The following is a 27,819-nucleotide window of genomic DNA, read 5'->3' as shown; positions in this document are numbered from 1 at the left end:
AAAGAATGGTACACAGTATAAATTTTAGAATCCAGCAGGCTCACTTTAAAAGTCTACCCAGTCATTTTAGTCACTCTGCTGTGGATTTCCTTCTTCTTCCACATGAAATGAGTAAAATTATATGGCTTGAGGTTCTTGTAAAAAATGAAATAAGTTAATGTAGGGGTTGGGGATATAGCTCAGTGGTAGGGTGGCTGCCTTGCATGTGCAAGGTCCTGTGATCTCCAGCATGACCAAGTATGTTAATATGGAAAAGCACGGTCTAAACCTTTTATCAAGCGAAAACTTAATAATCGTTATCAGAGAACACCTTCTACTACTATGTTCTTTAAAGGCATTATATGTGTTGTGCTATTCAATTTTTTCATCTATAAAATTAGATGGTTCAAGCACAGCCTAGCATTTTCTTCAGGTTGCATTATTGAGTACCTGATACTGACAAACACTAAACTAAATAGCTTTTATTGAGTTGTTGATGAAGACAAGGAAAGCAGGCTACAAATTCAACAGGAAGAGCTGATAGTCAAACAAACAACAAATCAAAGACTTCTTTCTGAAGTCAGGTCTCTGCCACTTGAAGAATGTCCCTGAAAGACTTTGGTAATGGATGCTAAAAAAACAGAACTTTTTCATCAGAAAGGTAGTCTGAAGATATTTGGCTCATATTGGGGCTGTAAGTGTTAGAGGAAATGAAACATGGAGGAATATCCACGTGAAGCCTTACACAGTAAAAGTGATCCGATCTGTCAGACTGAGATATGATCAAAGAACCATATTAACATCTCATTGGTGATTCACTCTATCAACACTGGTTGTCAGAGACTTCTCATTCATTTCCTGGCCACCCAGACTCAAAATGACCACACAGAAACTGTATTAATTAAATCACTGCTTGGTCTATTAGTTTATGCACATTCCTAGCTAGTTCTTACATCTTAAATTAACCCACTTCTATCCATCTGTGTATCGGCACATGGCTGTGGCTTACCAGAAAGGTTCCAGCTCGTCTGTCTGCTCTGGGGCTATGTGGCATTTCTCTGATTCTGCCTATTCTCTCTGTATATCTCTTTCTTCCTGACTTTACTCTGTTAAGCCATTGGCCAAAAGTAGCTTATTTATTAACCAATGACAATAAAACATTCACAGCATATATCACCTCCCACATCACCTCCCATATTCTGTATAAATAAAAAGGAAACTTTTAACTTTAACATAGCAAGATTACATATAACAAACAAGAATGAAGCAAGAGTTATAGTTCCAATATTTATATCTACTTTATTTTTATTATAACTAAGGAGCACTGTAGCTATTCTTCAACTCAATCAATACACCAGAAGGATATAATATGACCTAAGTAAACAGAAAGTGCTTTGTAAACAACTTCGAAAACACTAGAATTGACAGAGACATCTAGCTACCTGGATAGTCACCCAAATTTCTTCTGTAACATTGCAGGCACCCATCTTCAGCCTTCTGGTTTATAGTATCTGGCAGACTATTCCATGAAACAGGAAATTTCAAACACAGTTCCACTTATATTGGCAGTTTGTCAGTCACTTTCTTCTATATTTTGCAGAATGTCTAGCAGACTCTTTCATGAAGCAGGAACCCCAAAGAACTGTCTTACCTTTAGGCAAGTTCAGCAGTCAATTCTTGGTGGGCTCTGCATGTCCAGTTTATACAGCATAATGTCAAGCAGTCCAGGCAAGAGCAGTTTCTTTCCCAAATGGTTAGCAAATTCCATAAGGAACCTCTTTGATGCCTGCCTTCCTGTTGAAGCAATTGGTACTGCTGGAAGCAGATGTGTCTCATTCTCAGGAAGAGACCTAAGATCTTTTATTGTTGTTGTTGTTTCAGAAGGGGTTTCTCTGTAGCTTTGGAGCCTGTTCTAGAACTAGCTCTTGTAGACGAGGCTGGTCTTGAACTCAAAGAGATATGTCTGTCTCTGTCTCCCAAGTGCTGGGATTAAAGGCATGCACCACCACTTCCCACTTTCTAAGTTCTTAAAACATTTTAAATGCCATATTCTGTAGTTTTGAAAGGTTTGAAGAATAATTATCCCTCTGCAATATATTTCTGTACATCTAGAAAATCTAACTAACATGAGTACAAGCTTGACTATTATAGATACTATCTATTAACACAATTTCTTAATTAAACATTACATTTTTAAATGAGCTACACAAACACAATACCTTAATAAAGAGCAGAAATATGCATATAACAAAATTGATCTTAAATTTGTATCAATAAACCAAGATCCATACCAATGCAAAGCATTCATACCTGTAGCATTTTTGCTCACCAAAGTATTTATCATTTTCTCTCCAGGAAACATAATCCCCCAGAATTATTCAATGACATTCATGATTCATGATCACTTCATTTGTAAACAGCCCTAAACTGAAAGAAACCTCAACATTGAGTCACACAAGAATGGTAGATTAAATTATGGTACCTGTGCACACTAGAAAAAAATACAACCATAAAAGGAATTCGTTATTGACTCTTAGAGCAGTGTGAATAAATCTCAACTTGGTTGTACTGAGTAAATAAAACTACACAAAAGTGAATGTTTAGATCTGGTGTGTGACACAAAGTGATTTCTTGCCTAACATGCTTGAGGCCCTGAGCTGAATTCCCAGTAACATACATTGAGAGGAGCACAGTAAGCCTTCTGGGTGATGCATATTTTTATTCTCTAACTATAATATTATTGGCATGACTGTTCATCTACATATAGGAACTCTCCAATGTGTGTCAAATATACAAGCTTCTGGTCTGCCTTTCATAGTTCAATGAAGGTATTGGGATAGCTGACAGTTCTGTGCTATTTTGAGGAACCAGGTTGTATTCACACCACACCAATATCTGTATGATTTTCTGTCTCATCCTCTCCCATCTTGTGTTTTACTGTGCCCTTTTTGCTGTCATCTTGGAACTGGCCATTTGATTCTTCAAGACTTCATGATCCTTCTGACCTCATGACTTTGGTGACTGTCCCTCCTCTGTTTTCACACACTGCTCTCAAAAGAAGAATAATAAGTTACATATATTATCTAACTAATACTTCAAAAGAACTAGTTGGGTTTTATTATGCTAGTCTTATAGTTAAAAAAATTAAGTAGTTGCTTGAAATCAAACGTGGAAGATATGTATATATGGCAGCAAATTAAGCCCAATGCTTTCTGCATTGAAAGCTTATACTACTAATAAATTATGAACTCTTCTAAGAAATGATATGCTCACTGCTATAATATGTAATATAATATAATCTGATGGAGAGCCTAGGAACTCAAGATACTTCTGAAATGGAAGAGCAGCAGCCAGCGCAAAGCTAGCAAAGAAATAGCAGCCTTGATCATCATGAATTCTGCTCAAAACAAGCATGAACTTGGAAGGCAGTCCTGCACAGCAGGCAGACAAGATCCTACCCCATCATATCTTGAACATTTAGAACATTTTAAACAATGAATCCACCTAGGCCATCCATCCTTCAGCTTCTAAATAAGGAAAGAGGCAATCAAAGGTGTTCTTGCTTTCAAGTCTGTCATCATGTGCTATGGAGCAAAGGAAACTGTCACAAGTACTTTCTGCTCAACAGCACTAGGAACTATTGACAGCTTTTTTCTTCTTTTAGTAACTGATGCTCAAACACACCATTTTTATTTCTTTGACTTATAGTTTTTGGTCTGTAAAATGAGCTTTGACTAGCATAGTTACACATTCTACTCTAAAATCCGGTGTCACAGAAATGCGTTTTACCATCTGTGCATATGGCTGTGTAGTTGACACCATGTCCCTGTCCCTCTTTCTCTCTAGACACTCTTCTCCCTTCAATATTTTACCAAGTTAGCTGGCCCCTAAAAGCCTCACCAGCATGGGGTGGGAGGAGACAGAGAAGCAGGATATTGGAGTGATGGAGAGAGATGCTTGGGTCATTGTGTTCTCACTTCCTACAAGAATGTGACGTGCTCATTGACATAATGGAACTAACAGATGTTATGACTCAAATGGACTTAACAGACATCTATAGAATATTCCATTAAAACAAAAAATAATATACTTTCTTCTCAGCACCTAATGGAACATTCTCAAAAATTCACTACATACTCGATAACAAAACAAACCTCAGCAAATACAAAGAAAAATGGAATAACTCCATGTATCTTATCAGATCACCATGTTTTAAAACTAGAAGTCAACAGCAATACTAATTCCAGAAAACTCACAAACACATGGAATTTAAACAATGCTCACCTGAATCATCAATGGGTCAAGGAAGAAATAAAGAGAGAAATTAAATTTGTGCATTTTTTCCTTCTTTGGGATTTGCTGCTATGAGACCATCAATTGTCTGTGTTTTTGTTGATGTAGCCAACTTCCTTAGGTTGGAGTTTTCCTTCTAGTATTTTGTGTAGGGCTGGGTTTGTGGCTAGGTGTTGGTTAAACCTGGTTTTTTCATGGAATATCTTGTTTTGTCCTTTTATGGTGTTTGAATGTTTTGCTAGGTATAGTAGTCTGGGCTGGTATCCGTGGTCTCTTCATGTCTCCATAACGCTTGACTAGGACTTTCTGGCTTTCATTGTCTCCAATGAAAAGTCAGGTATAATTCTGATAGGTCTGTCATTATATGTTACTTGGCCTTTGCAGCTCTTAATATTCTTTCTTTACTTTGTATGTTTAATGTTTTGATTATTATGTGGTGAGGGGACTTCTGTTTTTTGATCCAGTCTATTTGATGTTCTATAAGCTTCTTGTATCTTCATAGGCACGTCTTTCTGTAGGTTGAGAACGTTATCTTCTATGGTTTCGTTAGATATATTTTCTGTGCTTTTGAGTTGAACAACTTCTTCTTCTATACCTATTAGTCTTAGGTTTGGCCTATTTTGGTGTCCTCTATTTCCTAGATTTTTTGTGTTAAGCTTTTTTTAGATTTAATGTTTTCTTTGATTGATGAGTCTATTACCTCTATTGTATCTTTAGCGCTTGAGATTCTCTCTTCCATCTCTTGTATTCTGCTGTTCATGCTTGTATTTGTGGTTCCTGATCATTTTTCTCATGATTTCTGTTTGTATAATTCGCTCGGCTTATATTTTCTTTATTGTCTCTATTTCAGTTTTCAAGTCGTGAATAGTTTCTTTCATATGTTTGATTGCTTTTTATTGGTTTTCCTTAAGGGATTTGCTGATGTCTTCCAATTTTTTGTTTGTCTTTTCCTCCATTTCTTTGAGGAAATTTCTCATTTCCTCTTTAAGAGTTTCATTTTCTTCTGGTTCATCCATATTTGGATGTTCAAGTCTTGCTGTTGTAGGGTTTTTAGGTTTTATTGCCGTGTTGCTCTTGTGGTGTTGCATGTATTCTTACCTTTCTACTCATCTTTTCCTCTAATAGGTATGTTTGGGGCTGTCAGTGATTATGCTGATTTATCTTCTAGGTGCCAGTGAATCCAAGGCTCAGATTATTGTTCATCATGGTACAGTTAGTGCCATAGTTCTAGTTACCCCTTCAGTCACTCTGTGAAAAAAAAAAAAAAGAATGTGACGTGCTAAGGAGGAAAGAACAATAAATTTAACTGAGGATGTGAGGGACCCTAAACAGGAAGCACTACAAATGCACCTTGTGCTTGAAAGACACATGCCATGAGTACATTTGAGCTGACTCTTACGGGGCGATTAGGATAAAGAAATCTTAAGAATAAGTGTCAAAATACACGACATCTGTGACCTTACAAGAACTGAAAGACATCCCTCCTATCTCTCCTCCTTCTCATTCTCTCACTTCTATGCACAGATACAGTTAACAATAAATTTTCTTCTTTTATTGTTTGTGTTTTATCCCATTTTGTTAGTATTCTTTAGAGGCCTATTTGTTTTTTAATAAGAGAAAGAAAAGTTGTGGATTGGATGGGAAGGGTAGTGGGGAGGAGAGCAGAGGAGTTGAGAGAGGGAAACTGTGAACAGGATACATTGTATGGAAAAGGGACATTTATAAAAAAGAGAAAGAGAAAAAAGACATTGAGGTGTTAAAAATAAATTAACAAAATTTTCAAAAGTAGACGAAGAAAAGGGAAGGAAATGAAAAGAAGGGGAAGCAATACAAGGAGTCAGGACAGAAAGGGAAATGGTAAGGGCAGGACTGAAGGGAAGGAAGAGATTCTTTAAAGGGAAAAGCCTCATCACTAACAGGGCTTAGATAGCAGGCATGGCCGAGGCTCTAACTGAACAGTGGATACTACTGAGAAGCTATGACATCATGAAAATGTGCTGTCATTAGACAAATGCATTTCTTATTTAATAGTATTAGTGCAGTATTTATGGGGCATGGGGGAAACTCAGAGGCAGTGCATAGGTTTGAGGAAGGAGGTCATTCAGGGTGTGCTCTAGAAGGGCAGGCCTTGTCCCTCAGCCATCCTCTCCTTTCTACTTGCTGGATGCCTTGAGGTGAGCAGGTTTTCTATGTCACTTACATCTCCATGATGTTCTGCCTTTCCGCAGGCTCTAAGCAATAGAGCCAGTCGGCCATGGGAAAAGCCTCTGACAGTAAGCCAGCTTAAGCCTTCCTCCTTTCAAATCCATTCTCTCAGCCATTACAACAGTCATCTGTCATTACAACAGAATGTGAAAGACATAGTCACTAAACAATATGGCAGCATCAAAACAAATCCTATTCTTAGACAAGCAGTCTATTTAGAAAGGTGTGCACTAGCTGTGCAATAGGAGAACCAAGATGGAAATGAAAGTAGCCATGGTGTTTTGGAAGTAAACATGCACATCCCACTGTTAATAGTATGCCTGTGAGCCAGGGACCTGGATGATGGAAGAGGACACTGGATGGCTTAACAAGACAAACCCAGTCATTAGTTGTAGGTGAGAACAAAACCGGGCATAGAATCTAGAGATCTGAGCTTGTTGAGCTTCATATCAAGTAATATGCTGCTTTGCCATTCTCAAACCACCTCCTACAAACTTTCTTCTCCCCATTTCTTTACTACCCAAATCCAAGTTCAAGGATGCCTTACACAAAATTAATCCCCGAATCAGAACATCCATAAATGGAGCAGTCAAATAGTAACAAGAGAGGGGAGAAGATAATGAGGCTGGAAATATTAATTTAGTCTCCAATTATTTAAGTAATTATGTGTGTGGTAGCCAGACATTGTGATGTAAATCTCATTCATTACCTGCTTTGTCTTTTCCAAGTTAAAAAACAAAAGGTGAAGATTTACATTTTAAATCAGGAGATTTTAGTTAAACAGCACTGCTATTTAGTGCATGAATAGCATAGCATTCAAAATCTTCATCCTCACAAGTAGGCTAGTGGTCCAAAGCACAGGTATGTTCATAAATAATCTCTTAAAAGAAAGATCTGTTACTTAATGTAATGGTTGATTTTAAATATCCGCTTAATCTAATCTAGCATCACCTAGGAGAGAAGTTTCAGCAAATAGCTGTACAGATCAGGTTAGCTGTACGCATGTCTGTATCTTATTGATTGTGTTAATTTGTGTGGAAAACCCCCATCCTCTGTGCGCAGCTCCTTTGCCTACACAGGGGATCCTGAACTGTGTAAGTACTGAAAACAAGCGCAATACTGAGAATCATGCTTTCATCCTCTCTCTACTCTTGGGTGTGGATATAACTACTGGTTTCGAGTTGCAACCTCCCTCCTATGACAAACTGTGACCTAGAGCGTAAATAAACATTTTCCCACACCTTGTCTTTTGTAAGGGTAACTTATGGCAACAACAGAAAGGAAACTAGAACATTGCTTATCAGCGAGAATGCATTCATCTTAAATCAAGAGCTGAAATACTACCAGTAGCTGAGATACATTTATTTCTCTTAAAAAAAAAAATGAACTTGAAAGTCATACGTCTCTTCTGTCATATTAAGCTTTATTTTAGTTGATAAAATCTAAATATTTTCAAAATATTAACAGTATGTGAAAATTATAGTAATTTAGAAATAAATCAATGGCTTATAATTTGAGGGCAAGAAATACAGAGTTTTGTATACAAAAATATAATTTTTTTTTCAAATACGTGGTTTGTACTATATGTGTTATAGGGATACACCGGAATAAGCTATTTTCTGGTCTGAAAATAAACAAGCACTTTCCAAACAATAGATAGAACTTTACATCGTTCATCTTGAGGAATTGTTTAACTTTTGCTGTTTGGTTTTGTTTTTTAAGACAGAGTTTCTCTGTGTAGCTCTGGATGTCCTGAAACTTGCTCTGTAGACCAGGTTAACCTCAAACTCACAGAGATCTGCCTGTCTCCGCCAACAGAGTGCTGGCACTAAAGGCGTGCACCACCACCCAATTAATGTAATTCTTTAAAAAAGGTTTATTTCATTTTGAATTATGTGCATATGGGCAAGTGTGTGTGTGAATGTGTGAGTGTGTGAGTGTGTGTGCAGCCATGGCATGCAGAAGAGCATGTCATTTCTCCTGCGGCTAGAATTACAGGAACCTGTGAGCTCCCTGAAATAGGTGCTAGGAACTCAACACAGGTCTCTGTGTGGCAATAAGTGCTTTTAACTGCTTAGCCATCACCCCAATCACAGACTACATAGCTTCCACAGGCTCTGTATTTTCCATGAATTTCAAGTAGTAACTGTCTACATGATGAAGAAGACAAATGTCTCCATTCTTTGTCTTGATACTGAGTTGATCTTCCTTCTTCCATCTTTCAAATCAAGACTGAACTTTAGTGAAAACCACGTGACATTTTTAAACTGGTATCATTATTCATTATAGGCCATACCTTTTAAGCATTCTAAAATTACATATCAATTGTTATGAAGTTCAAAGCTCTAAGTAACTGTCAGCCCTGGGTGATAAACAATACTGAACATGCATCCTAAAATAAATTGAAGTAATACAACTAAACCGAATTTAGGCATTGTTATTTAATCTTCACAAGTCAGTAAGATATAAACATGATGTAAGCTGTTGTCATGATTTGAGGATGTAATTCTGGAGATTTAGATCAGCATCACCTAAAACACAAACCTTGCTTCAGCATTTCAAACGGTTTGTGTGAATTGCTGTACTGTTGAAATAATGAGTCCTAGTTCACAAGCATGGAAGGGAGAAAATGACCAAAGTGCTAATTAAATCCGAAGTGCATAAATTCCCGGAATGATAAATACATCGGGGAATGTGGTAATTTCAAAAGCCAGCCTCATTTGCACTGAACTTCTAAAACTTTTAATAATGCTTTAATTTTTCACCTTTATAGAAAACTGAAGGCTCACTTTTACCAAAGGTCATGCAGGGGCCCAATTGTAGACTGGAGCATCACATTCCTGTGCTTCCTAGTCTAGTGTGAGCAGCCTGGTTAGCAGGACACATCCCGCTAACCCAGTGTGGTGCTGGGGAAGCCACTAATCACCTCGCAGCAGCACACTGTTCCTTTTCTGACTGTACTTGTCCTCTTCTATGTTTTCATGCTGTTTCTCTTTCTGTTTGATTTTTGAGGTCACTTTTGGTATAAGGTGGAATACCTTAGCTTGGTAGTAAAATCTGCCTGAGTGATATTAGAGCATCAGGTAATAAAGCTGAATTTGGGGTCACCTTTCTCCACCACTTTAACTGTCAAAAACTATCACAAAAAAAGCAACTTGAAAGTTTCTTCATCTTTTGTATAAAAGAAGATATTAAGTGTATTTATTACATCAAATCTTAAAGAGGAGAAAGCATCTACCACTTCATATTTTCAATAGGGCTCCTTCGTCTTACTTATTTTTTTTTTAATATTTATTTATTATGTATACAATATTCTATCTATGTGTATGCCTGCAGGCCAGAAGGGGGCACCAGACCTAATTACAGATGGTTGTGAGCCACCATGTGGTTGCTGGGAATTGAACTCAGGACCTTTGGAAGAGCAGGCAATGCTCTTACCCTCTGAGCCATCTCTCCAGCCCCTTGTCTTACTTATTATCTATCTCCTTAGAGGAGGTTTGGACTCCCTTGGAAGTTCTTGCCGTTTATTTTGTGATGAAACAGGAACAAACCTTTTTAATACTTTTCAGAATAGCTATTCTTCCAGACGGAAGCCTGCGGATCCTAAATGCTTCTAAAGCAGATGAGGGAAAGTACATTTGTCAAGGAGAGAACATTTTCGGTTCTGCAGAGATTATTGCTTCACTGTCTGTCAAAGGTAAGATAACAGGTAACATGCCCGATATTCCACAGCCGCGGCTTCCTAGCCTCAGCATCAGGGGAGAAAAGTAAATACAATTGCATGTACATGTGTTTGCATTGATTGGTGTGAATGTCTTGGTTTAAAAGTTTGTTAAAAACACAGAACTAATACAACCAAATTTTCACTTCTGTCACTTAAAGAATTAAAACAAAGCAAGGAATGGTGGCTCACACTTGCAACACCAACATTTGGGCTGACATTGCTTAGTTGTAAAACTCTGGTGGAATGGCAAGCAGAGAGATGGTCGAGCAGTTAAGAGCATTTATTGATCTTGCAGAGGACCCAGGTCCTATTTCTAGCATCAAGTCAGGACACACACATACACACACACACAGAGTCAAGAGAATTACTGTAACTTCAAAGCCAGTCTGAGATAAAGTGGAAAAACATGTCACAAAAATATAAATAAATGAACACACAAAAAACCAAAAGGAATTCACTATTTGTAGAAATTTCAGTATCTTCCTTAGAACAAAATTAATAAAATAATGAAAATGTTTATGAATTTTATTCATGATAACAAAATTTGAAGAATGTTAAAAAAATAAAAATTTGCTTCACTACCTGGGCTAGGGTAGCCCCATGACAGAGCAATTACTTCATATGCCTGAAGCCTTGAGTTCATTCTCTGACACTTCCCCCTCTACCAGATATAATTTTCACAACAACTAAAAATGTGCATTTGTCATTACTTTACCCAGGGATTGGGGCAGAACAGGGTAACAGTAAGAGACCCCATCCCAGTGAGTGAAGGCATGCACCTAAAGTCACCTGTGCCACAGCTGTTCAGAGATATTCACAGGTATATGTCTTCAATGCCTTCATTTCTGTGTGAAGTCAATCTTACTGCCTATAGGCTTACTAATTTCCTAGGTCTAAATGAACTTTATTTCAGGTCAATGACATTGTTTGAAATAATTTAGCTGTTTTTAAAAATGGAAGTGGGGGCTGAAGAGACAGATCAGCAATTAAGAGCTTTTGCTACTCTTGCAAATTTCCTGGGAGCCATGTTCACTGGCTGGTAACTCCAGCTCTGGGAACTCTGATGTCCTCTTGTAGTCTCCATGGGCAACTTAACTAACAAGCACACAGAGGGTAAACGTCAAAATAAAATCTTTAAAACAGTTTTTAAACTCTTATTTTAGGTAGAAAAATCCCATCAATTAGCGAAGTGGTTTTGTTACAACTGAATTATGAAGTAACTGTTTCTTTCTTATACATCTATTACTCAGAAGTCATACTTGGCCTACAAAAATGGGGAAATAGTTTAGGTTTGGAAAATGAAGAAGAGTTTTGGAGATAGGTAATGTGATTCACAACTGTTATTATAATTAATGTTAACAGACTGTTCACTGGAGATACAATTTGGTTCACCTTGTTCTACCTTAGAAATAAAATCATTGCTCAAATAGTCAAAATTACAATAGGAGAAAAGGCAAACATCAAGGTAAGAACAGAATATAATGTTTTCAAATATTTCTATGCTTACCAAACATTACTGTCATTCAACATAGTGGCCCAGTCTTTGTCCTGGTCTCCCTGTATACTAGTCTATCTTCTGACCAGATGGTGATGGAACCAGAAACTTTTATCAATGATAAATATTCTTCCTTAACTGTGAATGAAATGGGAAATAGGGTTGCTCAAAAAACGTTATCTCCACAAACCTTCAACTACAGTACACTGCCTGTGCTGTCTGATGAAGCCATTACTTAGACTACCAAACATGGCGTCACCTCAGGAGGATTCAGCGTTAGCGTCTCACTCTTGCCTTCAGCCTGTGCTTTTCTCAGAACTGCTCTCAAGGGTGCTAGGTATGAAAAGACCCGCAGACAGCTAGAAGTATTGTTTTCTTATTGGAGGATTCACTCACAAGTGATAGAGTTTAGAATAAAATAAAGCCCTTGCTAAGTCCCATGCCTCTATTCCTTCCCTGTTTGTATCTAAGACTGTAGGACAGAGAAAACAAAAACCTCTCTACTTTATTCATAACACATCACAGTCATTTAATCTTAATCATTGGGTGCATGATCAATGCCATTTTATTGGTTCAATGTTCCTCTGAGTCCATAAAATATTATTAAAAATGTCAGTTTTGAAATTTGGTTGTTACCAGTAAGCAGTTAGAATATTCTTGCTGCAATAAAACCTTGACCACTCAGCTCTTTAAAGGTTTTATATAGTTAAACAGCCACAAAGTATCAAAAATTATATTTCATAATTATACAACTAGTTCTTCTTTTATGCCTCCTCTCAGTTCCTAACAGGTTTTTTCCAGCATAAAGCAAGTCCAATACTCCATTGGGAGAGTAATTTGGAGGTGGTTCAGATGCTAAATCCATAGTATTTCAGCCTTTGATAATACAGTTGAAGACACAAATGAAAATCTGATGCATGTATCTGCAGCAGCTGTACATGTTCCATGTTTAAGTTTTCTCTACAGTTTGTGATGTAAGGTGCTGGGAAGTGATTATACTAATGCATGTGTTTTTACCCTAATAGAACCCACAAGGATAGAGCTTACTCCTAAAAAAACAGAGTTAACTGTCGGAGAGAGTATTGTCCTCAACTGCAAAGCCATTCACGACTCTAGTTTGGATGTCACTTTCTACTGGACACTGAAAGGACAACCTATTGACTTTGAGAAAGAAGGTGGACATTTTGAAAACATCAGGGCTGTAAGTTTATATACTTTTTCTTCTTGAGTAGTAGTTGCATGTGTTTTGACTCAAATGTAAAAATGTTTTATCTATAAAGTGCCAAAAAGAGCATAGAGAAAACCCCATGCGATTAAAACAATTACTTTTTTCTATTATTTTATGTCATGTAAAACTGAAAATATTATTTCAATTCCCAGCAGGAACTTTCCAAATCATTAGTATGTGAGTCTGGTTTCCTCACCTTTGCTAAATTAGTTTAGTGATAGCATAAATGTTTCCATGTTGTTTCTAGAAATCATATTGTTATATAAAGTAAATACTCTACTATTTAAATATTTGTTTGCTGTAACTATAATAAAATAAATGAGTCTTCCCTGCTCCTTACAAAGTAGTGAAAATTTTGGAGGCTCACCAGCTTGTTGGAAGTTATAAAGGTTAAACCCACAACACATAGTCATACATGTTCACTAGCTTCCAATAAATGCTCATGGACATATATCTTTCTTGTCTGTCCAATCTTTGTATTTTAGTAATACTTAATATTAAATATCTGATAGTAATCAATCAAATAGGGTGATAAATTATGTGCACTGCATAGTACAGACCACATCAGTTTTTGAACTGCATAAAGAAGTGAGAGAAAGTCACTGTTCCACGGATTCATTGAGACATGAAAGAGCAGCTTAGCAAGACAGCGAGAAAGGCCAGGGAACAAATGGTAAGGGCGGTGAGATGGGCCTCAATTTTCTTTCTATATTGACTAACAAGTTTGGCCCAACTACACTTTTCTCTAAAAATGTAATATTAAATATTATTCTTAATATTAGGGTGTTGTTTCTCTAAAAATACTTTGAGAAACACTAGAAAGTAAAAATGAAAATGAATTCAAATGGTGAAAGTCACCTTGCATTGGACTTAGCTTAAACTAATTCTGTGATATCAGGGAAGAAAAAGGTCTTAAAGCTAAAGTTAGCAATTCTTTGGACGGAGCTCAACTCCATCCCTTGTCAACTACAGGCGCTTCCTAGAGCCATCTTCTTACAACAGGAAGTAAAAATCTGGACCAGATAATTTCTTCAATTCTTCTCAACTTGAATTCCAATCAAATCCTTTCATTTAGAAAGGGGAAAATGGACTTTATTGCATTTGCCAATATGACATAAATTGAACACTTTCATCCAAATTATGCCAGTTTACTTTGCACCTAAGAGGGGAGACTCTATGTCAGAAGCACATTCTAACTGAATTTCTAATTGTCTTATTGAGCAACCAGTTGTAGTTGGTTAAGTTGTATATAAAATATTTAGATCGTACCAAGTTCATTTTTTACAACTTGGGTGGGATTTCTCTTCCTCTGATTTGACTTAATTATACACTCATAACATTTTTAATCACATCATTAAGCAGAACTCAAACTATTATCTACACAAAAATAGACTGATAAAATATGTTTTCTCAGGATTAGCTGTAAATATTCATTTTAACAATAATCATAAAGTAAAATATATCTGAAATGATCAATGACTTTCTACATAGAAGCATGCCCTACTTCTTAATATAACAATAAACAAATTGATGGACTTGAAAATGTTATAAAATAAAAGAATTTTGGGTGCTGCCTCTTAGGTGTGACCATTTTGGGCTGATATCATTTCTATAAATTAATATCTTTGATGTTTTTCATGAATGCCTGATCCACGCTCTTTGTGTGTGTACACAATCTTTTCCTTAAGAGATGCAAAACTGGCCCCTTGCTCTATGCCAGCCTTGTGCAGAGTCATAAGCCATATTATAATTAATCTTTGGAGTGAAAAAAATCTCTAGCTTTAAGGCAGTGTAAGACTTGTGTTTTAACATATTGGAAATGATTTCTAGAAATAGGTGTGTACTTAAGATATTTTGTAGAAGCAAAGCTGTGAAATGTAAAAGGAATTGCTCGTCACAAATCCCTCGCGTATTTAAGACCCGGGTTTGTGTTAAGGATACAGGCGGCGTGAAGTTCCCCGTTGCCCCTGCTTCCCTGCAGGTTTATGTCTGGACAAAACTGGTGCTTTGGGGTGATTTGAAATTCTATCAGTAAGAAGGCTTTGAGAGGCCCTGTGAGCTGTTGCAGACCTCTCCCAGAGAGGCTTAGGGGGACACCCTGGAAGTCAGGGATGCAGGAAGAAAAGTATGGTTACTAAGTCTGCTCTGAATACCAAAGTCTAGGCTTAGAGATCATCTGGAGATAGAACATTAAGGATCCTAGGAAAGGCAAGTGGCACCTGGAAGAATACAGAGTAAGTCCTTGACTGAAACTCTGGGTGCTGTTACCTGCACCTGCTGCTACTACCTGGTGATGCTGCCAGTGGGTGACAAGGGGAGGGCTGAGTGAGGGCAGTGAGATAGAAAAGAAGGAAAGAGTGCCTTAGTATATTTTCACTCACTAGGATAAATTGAAACAGCCAAACCTCAAGCTGAAGAATGGGGAGATCTCACCGATAATATTTAGCATCTCCACTGATACAGAAATACATCCTAATAGTAATATTAACCCTTCAACTCATTTATTTATGAGTTCTGTATTTTTATATGAATTTATAACTAAATCCTTGTGTAGGACATTTTAAAAATATCTGCATACATTGTATGTGTCATGTCTTACATAGACAGTGGCTTTAGGAGTGCATTTAAAAAGAATAAATGGAAATTGATGGAATTTTTCCAATTCCATAACAAACAACAGGATTGCTCTGACAGCAATGGAATACTTCTGTTTTGCTTGCTCTCTTTCCTGAGGCCTTGTTTTAGAAACCTGGTAAGCTGGCTGATTTGGGGTGAGTCTATTACCAAAGACATCACTAAAAGGGGCCAGTCTATCCATAAATATTTCATCAAATTCTACTCAATTTCTTTTGACTAATAATATAAATAAATGGAATGGGGCAAATAAGTAAACTTGTTCTTAAAATAATGGGGGGTAAACGGCCGGCAATTAGAATTAACCAGACTAGCTTTAATATAAAATATTCAGCTTTAATAAAGGAAGAAGGGGAGCTTACAAAGCCAGCGTTCCAGTGGAGCTCAGGAAAATGAAGAGGAAGTAGGAAGCGCACCCACAAGATTTATCTGTATTCTTTGCCCCCAAGGGGAACACACCCCAAACTGAATGTGATTGGTGGAGGTTCCCCATCATCAAAAAATATTCAATGCTAAGTGATGTGGTTAACCGACAGTTAAAATATAACCCTTCACCCCTAAGAGAGAACAATGCAAGTACATAGAGAAAAATAGGTCTGGTATAACATGGTGATTTAAGCATGCAGCTGCCTGAAAGGGTTGTTATCTGAAAAGCTGCTGGGTGGGCAAGGTTTCACCCGGTGCCTACGGAAAACTGCATCATTTCAAAGAGCGAACATGTCAAGCAACAGCTAAAAGGCAGAATGGGTTAAACTATGTCTTCAGAGCAAAGAAGAACCAGTGATCTACACAGCGCAGTGAGGGTTTGTAGTAGACAAGAAGTCAATACTCATTGAGTAACTTTAAGAGAAAGTAGCAAAGGCAACATTGTTTAAGACATCAATCACATTTTTTAAAAGTATAGGGAGCTAGGATATAGACTTCATTCTAATTTTGAGGGGAAAATAAAGAAATTGAGGAGTCACACTTTTCTAGGCTACATAAGTGAATTCTAAATTGGTTAGAGGTTTAAAAGGCTGTATACTTAAAAACCATAGTATATTGACTCTACTTTAAAGTTTACCCTTACTGTATTCTTTGGCTGCCTAATATTTTCCCAACCTTTGTCTAAAACTCATGAGAAATGAAAATAGAATCATTGATCCCTGCCTTTAACAAGTATACAGATTGTGCAGGTCATTAAGTAACTCAAGAAAAATATGACCATAAAATAAACAAAGAAAAAAATTGTGGCTAGGGGTGGGGGCACATATATATAATCCTGGCACTTAGGAGTTGCGGCTAAATGAGTGTAAATTGGATGCCTGCCTCAGTTTAATGAGATGTTATTTAAAGAATTGAAAGAATATTAATTGCTAATTTTTGTAATAGTCAAATGTTGGTGGAAACCAGACAAGAAAGAGGAATATGATCTTTTCTTATAGAGATAAACGAGAAAATGACTACCTATTGTTTGCCAATCGCTAAGATACACACACACTGTTGATTCTCATCGCAACCATATTAATTTATATTATTTGATGAGGCACATTGTCTATTCTACATGATACAGACTTTATAGGGCAGCAATAAGACAGACAAAAAGAGAGAAAGAAAATCAAGGCTGGAGAAGGGATTCTGCATCTCAGTGCTGAGCAAGGACCTAGAGTTGACCCAAATGGTACCTGGCTCTTCTTTGGGTATTAGTGTTTGCAGTGGCTCTTCAACAATAAGGAACTCACACACTTCCAGAATCAGTTCCATTATCAGTCAGAGCAGACTGTCAGAAAACTGGAGAGAATTTGCCTTGTTTTTTTTTCATACTTTTTCTTTCATTTTTAAAAGCAGATTTTGAGAATTTCATACAGCATGTTTTACTCATATTAATTCCCTCTCCCAATTCCTCCTAGATCCAATCCTTTTCTTACACAGTCAACTGGGTATCCTCTCTTGGTTTTTTTTCTTTTTAATTCATTAAGTCCCATCTGTGATGCCTATATATTCTTAAGTGTGTGGCCTTCCTCTGAAGTATAGTCGACTCCCTCTCCTGCAGCTACATATTGCCCGTAGCTCCTTAGCTAGGAGTGGTACTGGAACGAGTGATTTAATAACCCATTTCCCACGTCTGAGAATCATAAGCATGCCTAATTTATAGCCATGGGTTCTGCAGAGTTGTAGGTGAATAAAAAGCCATAATATAAAAACCTTTAGTACCTAGAGGATTTTGCCTCAGATGAAACGTTCCCACCACGTCCCTTTCCCTGGTACAAATGCCTCCGCTCCTTGTTTGTCTTTTGGGAAATGAGTATCTTAACTGAGGAGTGAAAGCCTCAGAACAGAATGATTTGATTTCTTGATTGGACCATTCCATTTCTAGGAAGTATGACTGGAGTTAAAGTCAACGAACTCTTCAGACATGCTGTTAAGGACAGCAGGGTATTAGGAACAACTCGAGGCTTCTGCTGGAGCCTCTTCATTAAATCAGCATGCAGGAGTCTTGGAGGACTGCATCCCTAATCAGCACACTGATCAGCTGGAGCAGATCAGTACAAGACACCCATTTTCTCTGACTAATTCTGGCCATTAGGAATATTCACACTTACGAAATAATCTGGGCCCCTGGATGTTCTGCTCTCCTCCAACGCTGTGGTCTAAAACTCAGTCTTCCTACCAGTGTAACATCTGCTCTTGGCTCTTTGTCTATATCTGGATCCTGGCCACCTGGGAGTCTACCAACTTTCTGTTCTCTCCAGCAGTCCTCTCCTGTGGCGTAATTGCTTCATGCCAGCTTTCCCCAATACCCTACAAAATGTTTAAGTGGGACTGAACACGAAATAACCACCAACTGATTTTCTGGGCAGCTGACATGGAAAGTGGCTATTTTCAAAGCGCTCAGAGTTTTTAGATGACCCCAAGTGGAGGGGTCTGTTCTTCCCACCTGTTTGTGTTAAGAAACACTGCCTTGTCAGAGTAGATATCAGTCCAGTAGTGGGAGAGGAGGGATAGGAATGCCCGTCTCTTCCAGTGTGCATAAATATTTCATATGATCATATATCAGCATTGGCTACTTTAATCTAATGTCTTACAATTAAATCATTTTGAACTCTAGATCAAAAAAGTGGAGTCTAACACATGCTTCATCACCTTTTTGTCTCTGTGCCCCAAAGACGCCCACAAACCAGCCACTCCACCAGTGTTTGTTGAGGAAAGCAAAAATAGGCATGAATCATTTTCTTAGTTTCACGAATCCATCATTTCAGAGGTTCTAATGTCATTAGGACTAAAAGAAACAATTTTCTGTTAAAACATAATTGCAAACAGAATAATTTATTCCCTTTTTCTCTTTTTCCTTCTTAACTGATTTTGAATAAAAAGCAAGGACATTTTCCCCTTTACCACAGTTTGTGGTTATTGGCCTCTAAGACAGTCCATAATTGGAATGCTTTTTTTAACTCTCAGTGTGCGATCTGTACACAGCAATACAGCCAGAAGCACAGTAAGACAAAAGTACCATGCCAATGATGCAAAATATTAGACAAAATAGATAGGCTGACTCTCTGCATTTTTAATCATTTTAAAAAACTGATAAAATCTGATGATAAATTCATCATATAGGACAAGGTTGGCTTAGTCATCCAATAAAATCAGCACATTTTGCTCATTTAACTAAAGCTCACCTTAACTGGAGAGTTGGTTTGCTGCTTAGGAACACATCTGTGCAAACATGAGTACCGAAGCTCAGACATTCAGCATCCATATAAAAAAAAAAACAAAAACAAACAAACAGAATACAGGCATGACTGTTCATACCTAAAATCACAACAGTGGAGAAATTCAGAGACAAGAGAATTGCCACCACCTTGGCTGGCCAATGGCCAGCTACAGTTTCAGGAGAGACCTTTCTAAAGGCAGCAAGACTAGGTGTGGTAGGTGAGGGCATGTAATGCCCTCCTATGGTGACCAAAAGCATGCACATGAGCCAGCACACACGCGTGTTCACACAGAAACTGTATATTCACATGCACACACACACAAATAAACAAATTTAGTCCATCAACTGCATAGTCAGAACTGCATAGAATGGGAATAGTTACTGGGATCTCTGCAATGTTTTAGTTTTGTTTGCTTGGTTTGGTACAAAGCAGAAATCAAGCTTCCTAAGGTGAAAGAAAGTCTTACTTGTGAACCTTGATGACCTTGGTTCTATGGTCTCTGAGGGAGGCACAGACCTGCCCCCATGGATTTTTAGGCCAGTATTTGGGGGTTGTAGAGAGTGATAAATGAACACTGGTCTTTCTCTTTAATCAGGGTTGCTATCATGGATTGTAAACTCCATACACTTAATAACCTCTAGCTTCTAAGCCCATAAATTTATTTCTATAGACATAGGTATAGATTATATCTATATATAGATAACAGACAGGTCCAGCTCTGTGTCTCTGAAAATTTCTTCTTTGCTGGTTATAGTTTATGAATATAAAGCTAAGCTGAATGTCTGTAATTCTGTAGTTGTCTTGGCTTTGTTGCTTTCAGTGTGACTGAAGGATACATTTGTCTGGAAGAAGTTCTGTGTCTATTCTGTGACCCGAAATAAAGCCAGGAACTTGTAGCTCTTCCTGGTGTATCTGCTAGCTTTGACACAGGTTTATACACAGATTCATTTTTATCTTGTTTCTTATTCTCACCTAACATGCCACTTTTCACAACGAATTACTTAGACAAACTATTTACTTCATAATTCATGACAAACTTCTAATTTATTTTTTAATGAATTTTCCTATGATTGAACCTTGAAGAATAATTTGTAGGTCTTGATAATCAAGCATATTGATAATCAAGCATCTTTCCTACCACAGTCCACAAAGAAATATCTTCACAAGACAAAAAACTTTGTATAAATAACATATGTGCTATTATTTAGAAGAAATAGCCAAAGAAATACTTAAGAATGCTAATGGGCTCCTTATAACATGAATACTCTCTTCTCACATCAAATTTTCTTGTTAAAATTATGACCCAAATTACCATCATAGTCTACACTCTCATCCTCCCAGCATTTAAAGTTGCACAGAAGAAATAAAATAGAACAAGAACTGATTAGTAGGCTTAATTTACAAATCAGCATTTTCCAAACATGTCTTTTCTCTTCTCCCTCTCACTGCTCTTTTTGCCTGATGAGCCTGTTCAATGAAATCACTTGGAAAACATGACTAATGTATCTATCCCTACCGAAAATATTATTTAACCATGCTAGCAAACCCCATAGTGTGAGTTCTAGGGTCTTAGGTCTAGGACTTCCTTCCACCAGGAATTCTGGCATCTAGTAGCTATGGAAAGTGACTGACATTTGACTGTGTCTCATTCTGGAAATTGCTTTCATTTTAAAGGACAGAACCTCATGTGCTCTACTCCCTAACCTGTGCTTAGTTGTAGGAGCAATGAGCGTGTAGGGCTATTCTGAAAATGTGTCTCCTGGCCCAGATAAAAAAAGGACTGAAGGGTTGTTTCAGCCCCAGTGCTCCCTCTGGGACTGGCTGAGACTCTGATGTGATCACACACTTGAACCTCCAATTCTGTTTTCCTCATTAATTCACAAGTATTAATCCTCATAGAACTTGCAAAGGGATCTCCATGGCCAGTCCACTTCTCTGGTTTAAGATAGGCATGATTCCAAATGCCATCACTAAAAACAAAAATGAAAGCAAGCAACCTGCCCCGACCTTAAAAATATGCAGAGTGATCGCAAACTAAAAATATTCTCTCATCTACTGAGTATATATGGGAAACTGCAATGTGTCAGACTTCTGAAATGTCATCTTACTTTCTTACTGTAGATAGTTTGTCATATGATATAGAAAATTTTGATGGGAAAAAGTAATCTTCATAAAGATCAATAACTTTCCAAAATGTGACTAATTTCCATGTTCCAAACACTTGCTCAACTAAGAATCAACCTCAAAACTACATTTTAAAAAACTTACAACATTTTAAACCTAAAACAGTTTAGTAAGATTATATTTTAACTTTACTAATTAATCAAGTATATCATTAAATTATATTATTTCACAAATAATGTAGATAAATGTTCTTCATGCAATTTTAGGACCTATTAGTCAGTTTTGTTCATTTCTGGTAACACTTTTAACAAGTTCACCTAAAATCAATTATTGCCCTTCAAAACAGAGCTTCTTACTGTAAATATTTTAGTGTGATTATACAGTTATATTTACATTGAATTTTTTCTTTTTTTAGACAAGGTATCATGTATCCTTTATGAGACTCAAACTCACTATGCACTGAACAATGCCCCTAGGTCCTATAACTTCACCTACTGAGTGCTGGGATTACAGGTGTCCACTACCATGTCTGTTTCTCAGTTTTCATTTTCTGTTATTGGTATATTTTATTATAAAAACATAATTTTCTGGTCCTTTGTGTGTGTGTGTGTGTGTGTATGTGTGTACATACACAAACAGAAATAAATTCAGATACACTCACATATATAGCAGTTCTAGAGCTCAGACACCTAAGAGCCTAATTGTTTTAGAATAAATTTAAAAGACTTTCCTTATTTGGTTCAGACTATTTAAAGAAAGTTTACACAAACCAAATTTAGCAGAGTTTATGTGAGTTTATGTGTCAATCAGGCAGTACACAGAATGAAGAGACATGTGGTAAGCTCCACCAAGCTGAGGTGGAAACAAACTCCTCCTTGAACACTGGAATCAGTCACCTGGTTGGCTGAAGACAGCCACTTGTCATATGAATTAGTTGCCTATGATCGGCTGAGAACAAGCTGCTCTGACTTGTGTCCCACAAACATTTAGTTATACTCTTAGGTGAAACCTGCAGGTAGATATAAATCAGTTAGGGATATTTTAGACTCTAGGAATTCAGGATGCAAAAGCAGCTTGGGCCAAGTCTAATTTAGCAAGGCCTAAACTGAGGCATATAAGTGGAAATTTATATCAGGGACTCTTTAACCCCTCTTTTCTCCTATGTGCCCCTTATTCGATGCCTATAGCAGCGAGAGCAAGCAGGTCACACCAGTGACAAAAGTGGGTATCTGATGGGAAACGGAGTCAAGGGCCTGAATGTCATTTGTTTCACAGACAGGTTTTATCAGCTAAGCTTCTTTGACTCTAATGTCACGATGTTGTCATGATGGGTACCAGAAATCTGATTTTGTGTTTCAAAGTTCAAAAGAAAAAAAACTACAACTAGGTATTTGTAGGGATAAGTCCCACCCCTTAGAAGGCATGTTTGCCTCGGGCTAATGTTTGCCTATAAATTTGGCAAGCGTGCTCCCAGCCGCTCCTTCTGCTTTCCTGGTCTCCACGGGAACGGTGGTTCTGTAAGTCTATTTCTTCATTAAAGATATATATATATATATATATATATATATATATATATATATATATGTTTACACTCTGTCTGCATTTGTTTACGCCGTTACATTTTGGCGCCCAACGTGGGGCTCGAACCCACGACCCTGGGATTAAGAGTCCCATGCTCTACCGACTGAGCTAGCCGGGCAGCCGCGGTGCTGAGAACGCAGCCCCGCCCCTCTTATTACTACAGGTATTGTTCTTTGCATGGCCCCTGAACACCTAGGCTGTAGTGAGGTCACATTTCTGCCCTGGCATCTCAGCTCTTTAGCTGCCGAAGCTTTCTTAATTGCTATCAACAAAATATTAAAATCACACACTATCAGATAAAACCACCAAACTCCTTAAAAGTTTATATAAGTTACTGAGAACACATGGCCACACATACTCAAATATCTACTTCCCAGGTATTCTGAATAACACCTTCTGTTAATGAAAGCTCACTCCTCTGTGACTTTCATTGCTACACTCTAGCACCAAGTCAACCATTTTTGTGAACAACCCTTTCCAGTTATTGGAAGATCAAAACAACATGAGATGTGACTTATTACCGAGATTTCAGAGCTAAAGTTTTAGTCTTTAGTGAAAAGACTTCTGTGCTAAAATTGCATCATGATGGTCTTAACAGGGCAATGTTAGGAATACCATGCCATGCCATACCATACCATACCATACCATACCATACCATACCATACCTATTCCATACTATACTGCCCCATCTCAACTAATTTCAGCAATGCACACACACACACACACACACACACACACACACACACAAACACACACATTCACATACATGCACGTACCCTCAAAAAACAAAAAAAATGCAATCATATTCAAATACAAATAAATTTTCATGCTCACATTTGTATGAACATGAGGGCTTACAAATGTACACACACATACACACACCACATGCTCATACCTCTAGTATTCCAGTCTACTTTTCAAATTTCATCAGCATCTACCATTTTTCCTTTACATTTTGTTTAACTACAACACATACCAACTCTCATTAAAAAAAGTTTGACAAGGTGACCTATAATCATATCACTTTTTCTTGCTTGTACACTGTGAAAAGTCCTCTATTGCCCTCATGACTGGCTAGCATCTCTCTCCTGGTCTTCTCGTACAACTTTTGCATCCTCCAACACAGCAAGTATTGAATATAACAATGGTTGTTTGCTTGACTTTTTCCTCTTCTATATTTTATAATTTTTTTGGTTTTTTTTGAGACAGGGTTTCTCTGTGGTTTTGGAGCCTGTCCTGGAACTAGCTCTTGTAGACCAGGCTGGTCTCGAACTCACAGAGATCCGCCTGTCTCTGCCTCCCGAGTGCTGGGATTAAAGGCGTGCGCCACCATGGCCCGGCTATATTTTATAATTCTTGAAGGTAGAAGCATGCTTATTTTCTAAACTTTAGAATTATTCATTGCACATTAAACTTAAAAATATGCTTAACCTTTCAGTTGAAAAGGCAGTGGATAGACTAAAATCTAGCTACTTAGGGCAACAGGAAACTAACGCTGATTATAACAGCCACATATTTTTATGGTAAACAGATAACGTAATTCATTTCTATTCTAGTGATAGAAAACATTGATAGTTTTTATTCACTTTGCTTCATTACAAAATTAAAGTGTTATTAATATTATGATGAAGGTTGTTTCTCTGTAAATCATGATCATGGGCATTCTTAATGAAAGTAATAAATATGGCATGTTCTACTTGGCTTTGTGTTGCTATCAGTGGATGCAAAGCATGTATGAATCGAGGTATAATTTGACCTGCAGAGTGAGATGATGTACAATATAATAGTACTCTTAACATGAATATTTTGACTTTGCGGAAAATAGTATACTAGATTTTTTGTAGTTTTGAAAGTCTTAATAAGCAAAATATTGCCGCATTACTGGATCCTACATAAGGTTTAGAATTTTGAAAGTGAATATGACTTAATTTTACAAATTGACACGCTGTTGCTATGTAAGCACCACATTTTAGAATGACTGCTACATTGTTTCCCAAAGTAACTTACAAAGAGTTAGACTTTTGAGAAGCCATTATCCCCAAGATATCTTTGCGATCCTGCCTTTCTTTCACTGTGCCACTTTCGACATCTATTTTGTGTTAAATTCTAAAGGATGCCTAAGTGTTATGATGTATTTAGCTTTTGGCTTTTCAAATCCGTTTCTTTCATGAAGCACTTGTTATCATATTACAATGTAAGTCTAACTTTAAGAGCTCAGCAGGCGGCGTCTCAACAATGTTTTCTCCCTCAGAAGTGGAGGAATAGGAAAGTTTATAAATAGCTGTTATTGGACTGCAGCTCATTCCCCATTTTCATCTTATAGTCTTACATAAGGAAAGCAGAAACAGACAACTTAGAGAGTTCAGTACATATGAAAAACAGTTATTTCCCACATATTGAACGTATTCGTATATATGACAACTGACATCGCAACCCCACCGAAGTAGACATACTTTCTTCTCTGGTTTCTAGTACCTTGCACTCTCTTCTTTTCTTCACAGCTCCTATGTCAGATACCATCACGGTTAATGACTAATTGATAGGCCAGAAGAGTATTTATCAGTGTACAATATAGGACTTCTAAATTTATCTGCATTCTATAAAGATTAATTAGTACCTCTCCAACAGGCAGTGGTCCAGGAAGGGAGGACTCTGCACTAATTAATAGCAAGCAACCCATGGGAGGCATGTGAATACAGCTGAGATAGGGGCTGCTTTTAAGAAGCATCAAATCTTTCAGGGAAGTAAGAAGAATTGGTATAATGTTTTCAAGGTCTCTAAGTAACACCTTATCCAACCTATTCAAGCAGAGTCCAGAGTCGACTATGAAGCCAAACAATACTAGAATCTTTTGTGAAAAGGGAACAAAGGATTTTGTAAACAAAACAATGACCAGAATAGAAGAAAATTAGAAGGAAAGGCATACAGAAAAAAATAAGGTCCTAAATAATAACGCCTTAAAAAGGTAAACCCTCACAATGCATGTGAAACTCACTTAATATATTACTGTGTGAAATCCAAGATGGCTTTCCACTCCACCTGTAAGACTTAAATGCCTATGTGTATTTTTTTAATTTTTAATTATGTTGTAGTATAGGTGCCTAGCAAGTACTATTTTGAGAGTTTTCTAAATTAAAACCAAAGGTAAAGTGTGTGTTATATAGTATAACTGCAGGTATTTCACATGTTGCTTGAACCTTTCTGTGAAAAACATGAACTAGAAAGTAACTCCAACAACAATAAGATTCAGAGTTCAAGGTTGTTGCGATAACAATTTTCTGAGCATGGTGTGCCCATTATATAGATGCTGCTTCTGATTCTAAAGCAGTTCTGAGGACAAAATACAGTTATGGAAAAAAAAGAGGGACTGAGGTCAGAATGTCTGCTTTCTGCCACTTTTATTTCTTTACATCCTGCACATCTTCTCCTAGTACCAGCATTTATTCTCCTCTCTACTGCCGGCACCTAGGACCATGCCTGGCAGATATGTTGATAATTGTATATGTAAAACAAACTATTAACTCGATCATAAAAAAACAGTAGGTCTTAGTGCCCCCACCAAAATGTGAATCTGCCACCACCTGGAGGGGAGATGTCGATGTTTGTTCACTCTATAGAGACATATATATTGACTCTAATGTGGTCCGCACTGATCAAGAAAGGGTATAAATTATTGAATTTGACATGATCTCTTCTTTTGAAATACTTTCAAGAAGACAGGTAGATTTAAAAATTACTTGGTTTAATCCAAGCCCTAGAGAAGAATATAAGATGAGAGGAGACAGCTCTCACACACAGTCTCATTCTGAAATTCCTGGAGGTAGGATCGCCATGTCAGACTGAAGTAGAGGTAAGATCCTCTTTGGATATCAGTATGGCAATTTCTTAGAAAAATAGGAAACAAGCTTCCTCAAGACCCAGCAATATCACTTTTTTGTATATACCCAAAGGATGCTCAATCGTGCCATAAGGACAGGTGCTCAACTATGTTCATAGCAGCATTGCTTGTCATAGCCAGATTCTGAAGACAACCTAAATGCCCCTTGACCAAAGAATGGATAAGGAAAATGTGGTACATTAACACAATAGAATACTAAACAGCAGAAAAGAATAACAATATTTTAAAATTTACAAAATGGGTGGATCTAAAAAACACCATATTGAGTGAGGTAACCCAGACCCAAAAGACAAATATTATATCCACTGACTCATAAGTGGCTTTTAGACATAAAGTAAAGAAAACTAGCCTTCAATTCACAATCCTAGAGAACCTAGAGACATACATGGATCTAATCTACATGGGAAGTAGAAAAGATATCCTGAGTAAATTGGGAAAATGGGGACCGTGGAAGAGGATAGAATGTTAGGGGAGCAGAGAAAAATCTATAACTCAATAAAATCAATTAAAAATAGAGCCTGTGACTGACTGTTTTGCTTTTCTGGCCTTCCCACCCCCCAAAAAATAAATAAAAGCATAAAAAAATAAAAACTACTTGGTAAGATAATCTTCATAGAATTGAGATAGTGTACCATTGAAATAAACTGTAGAAGAGAAATACAAATTACTAAACAGCCATAACATTAGCTGAAACATTTATTTTTAAAATTAATGATCAGTTGTAGTCAATAATGCTCATTACTAAAGACTGCTTAATCAGCTACTAGAAGGTAAGAAATATAGTGACTAATAGTTTTTAATTACATTAAAATCAACTATTTCTTAGTGTTTATCTTCACGGTTTCTTAAAATCAAAAGAATGTCCTATTTTGAAGTCAAACTAGCTAGAGCCATTTAGACTGAATTTTCTATTACGGTACAAGACTGTCTTTAAACTGTAAGAACTATGTACCAAGAAACCTAGCA

The 27,819-nt window shown here is 37.2% G+C and overlaps 1 protein-coding gene and 1 non-coding gene across 3 annotated transcripts in view; one reads left to right on the top strand and one right to left on the bottom strand.

The window, feature by feature from the left end:
- Positions 1-27,819, top strand: part of Cntn5 (contactin 5) — a 1,138,775-nt gene that overhangs the window by 994,029 nt on the left and 116,927 nt on the right. For both annotated transcript variants that reach the window (XM_041657731.1, XM_041657730.1), the window contains 2 exons: positions 10,047-10,174; positions 12,722-12,897. In XM_041657731.1, the coding sequence (XP_041513665.1) occupies positions 10,047-10,174; positions 12,722-12,897 (304 nt within the window). The remainder of the gene's footprint in view (positions 1-10,046; positions 10,175-12,721; positions 12,898-27,819) is intronic.
- Trnak-cuu lies at positions 23,001-23,073 on the bottom strand. Its single transcript has one exon. It is a non-coding gene; the product is annotated as a tRNA-Lys (tRNA).

This window comes from Microtus oregoni, unplaced genomic scaffold, assembly GCF_018167655.1.
Source record: "Microtus oregoni isolate MIOR12 unplaced genomic scaffold, Mior012 000008F_ref0000371, whole genome shotgun sequence".
Lineage (NCBI taxonomy): Eukaryota > Metazoa > Chordata > Mammalia > Rodentia > Cricetidae > Microtus > Microtus oregoni.
This window is presented reverse-complemented; position numbering and strand designations above follow the sequence as displayed.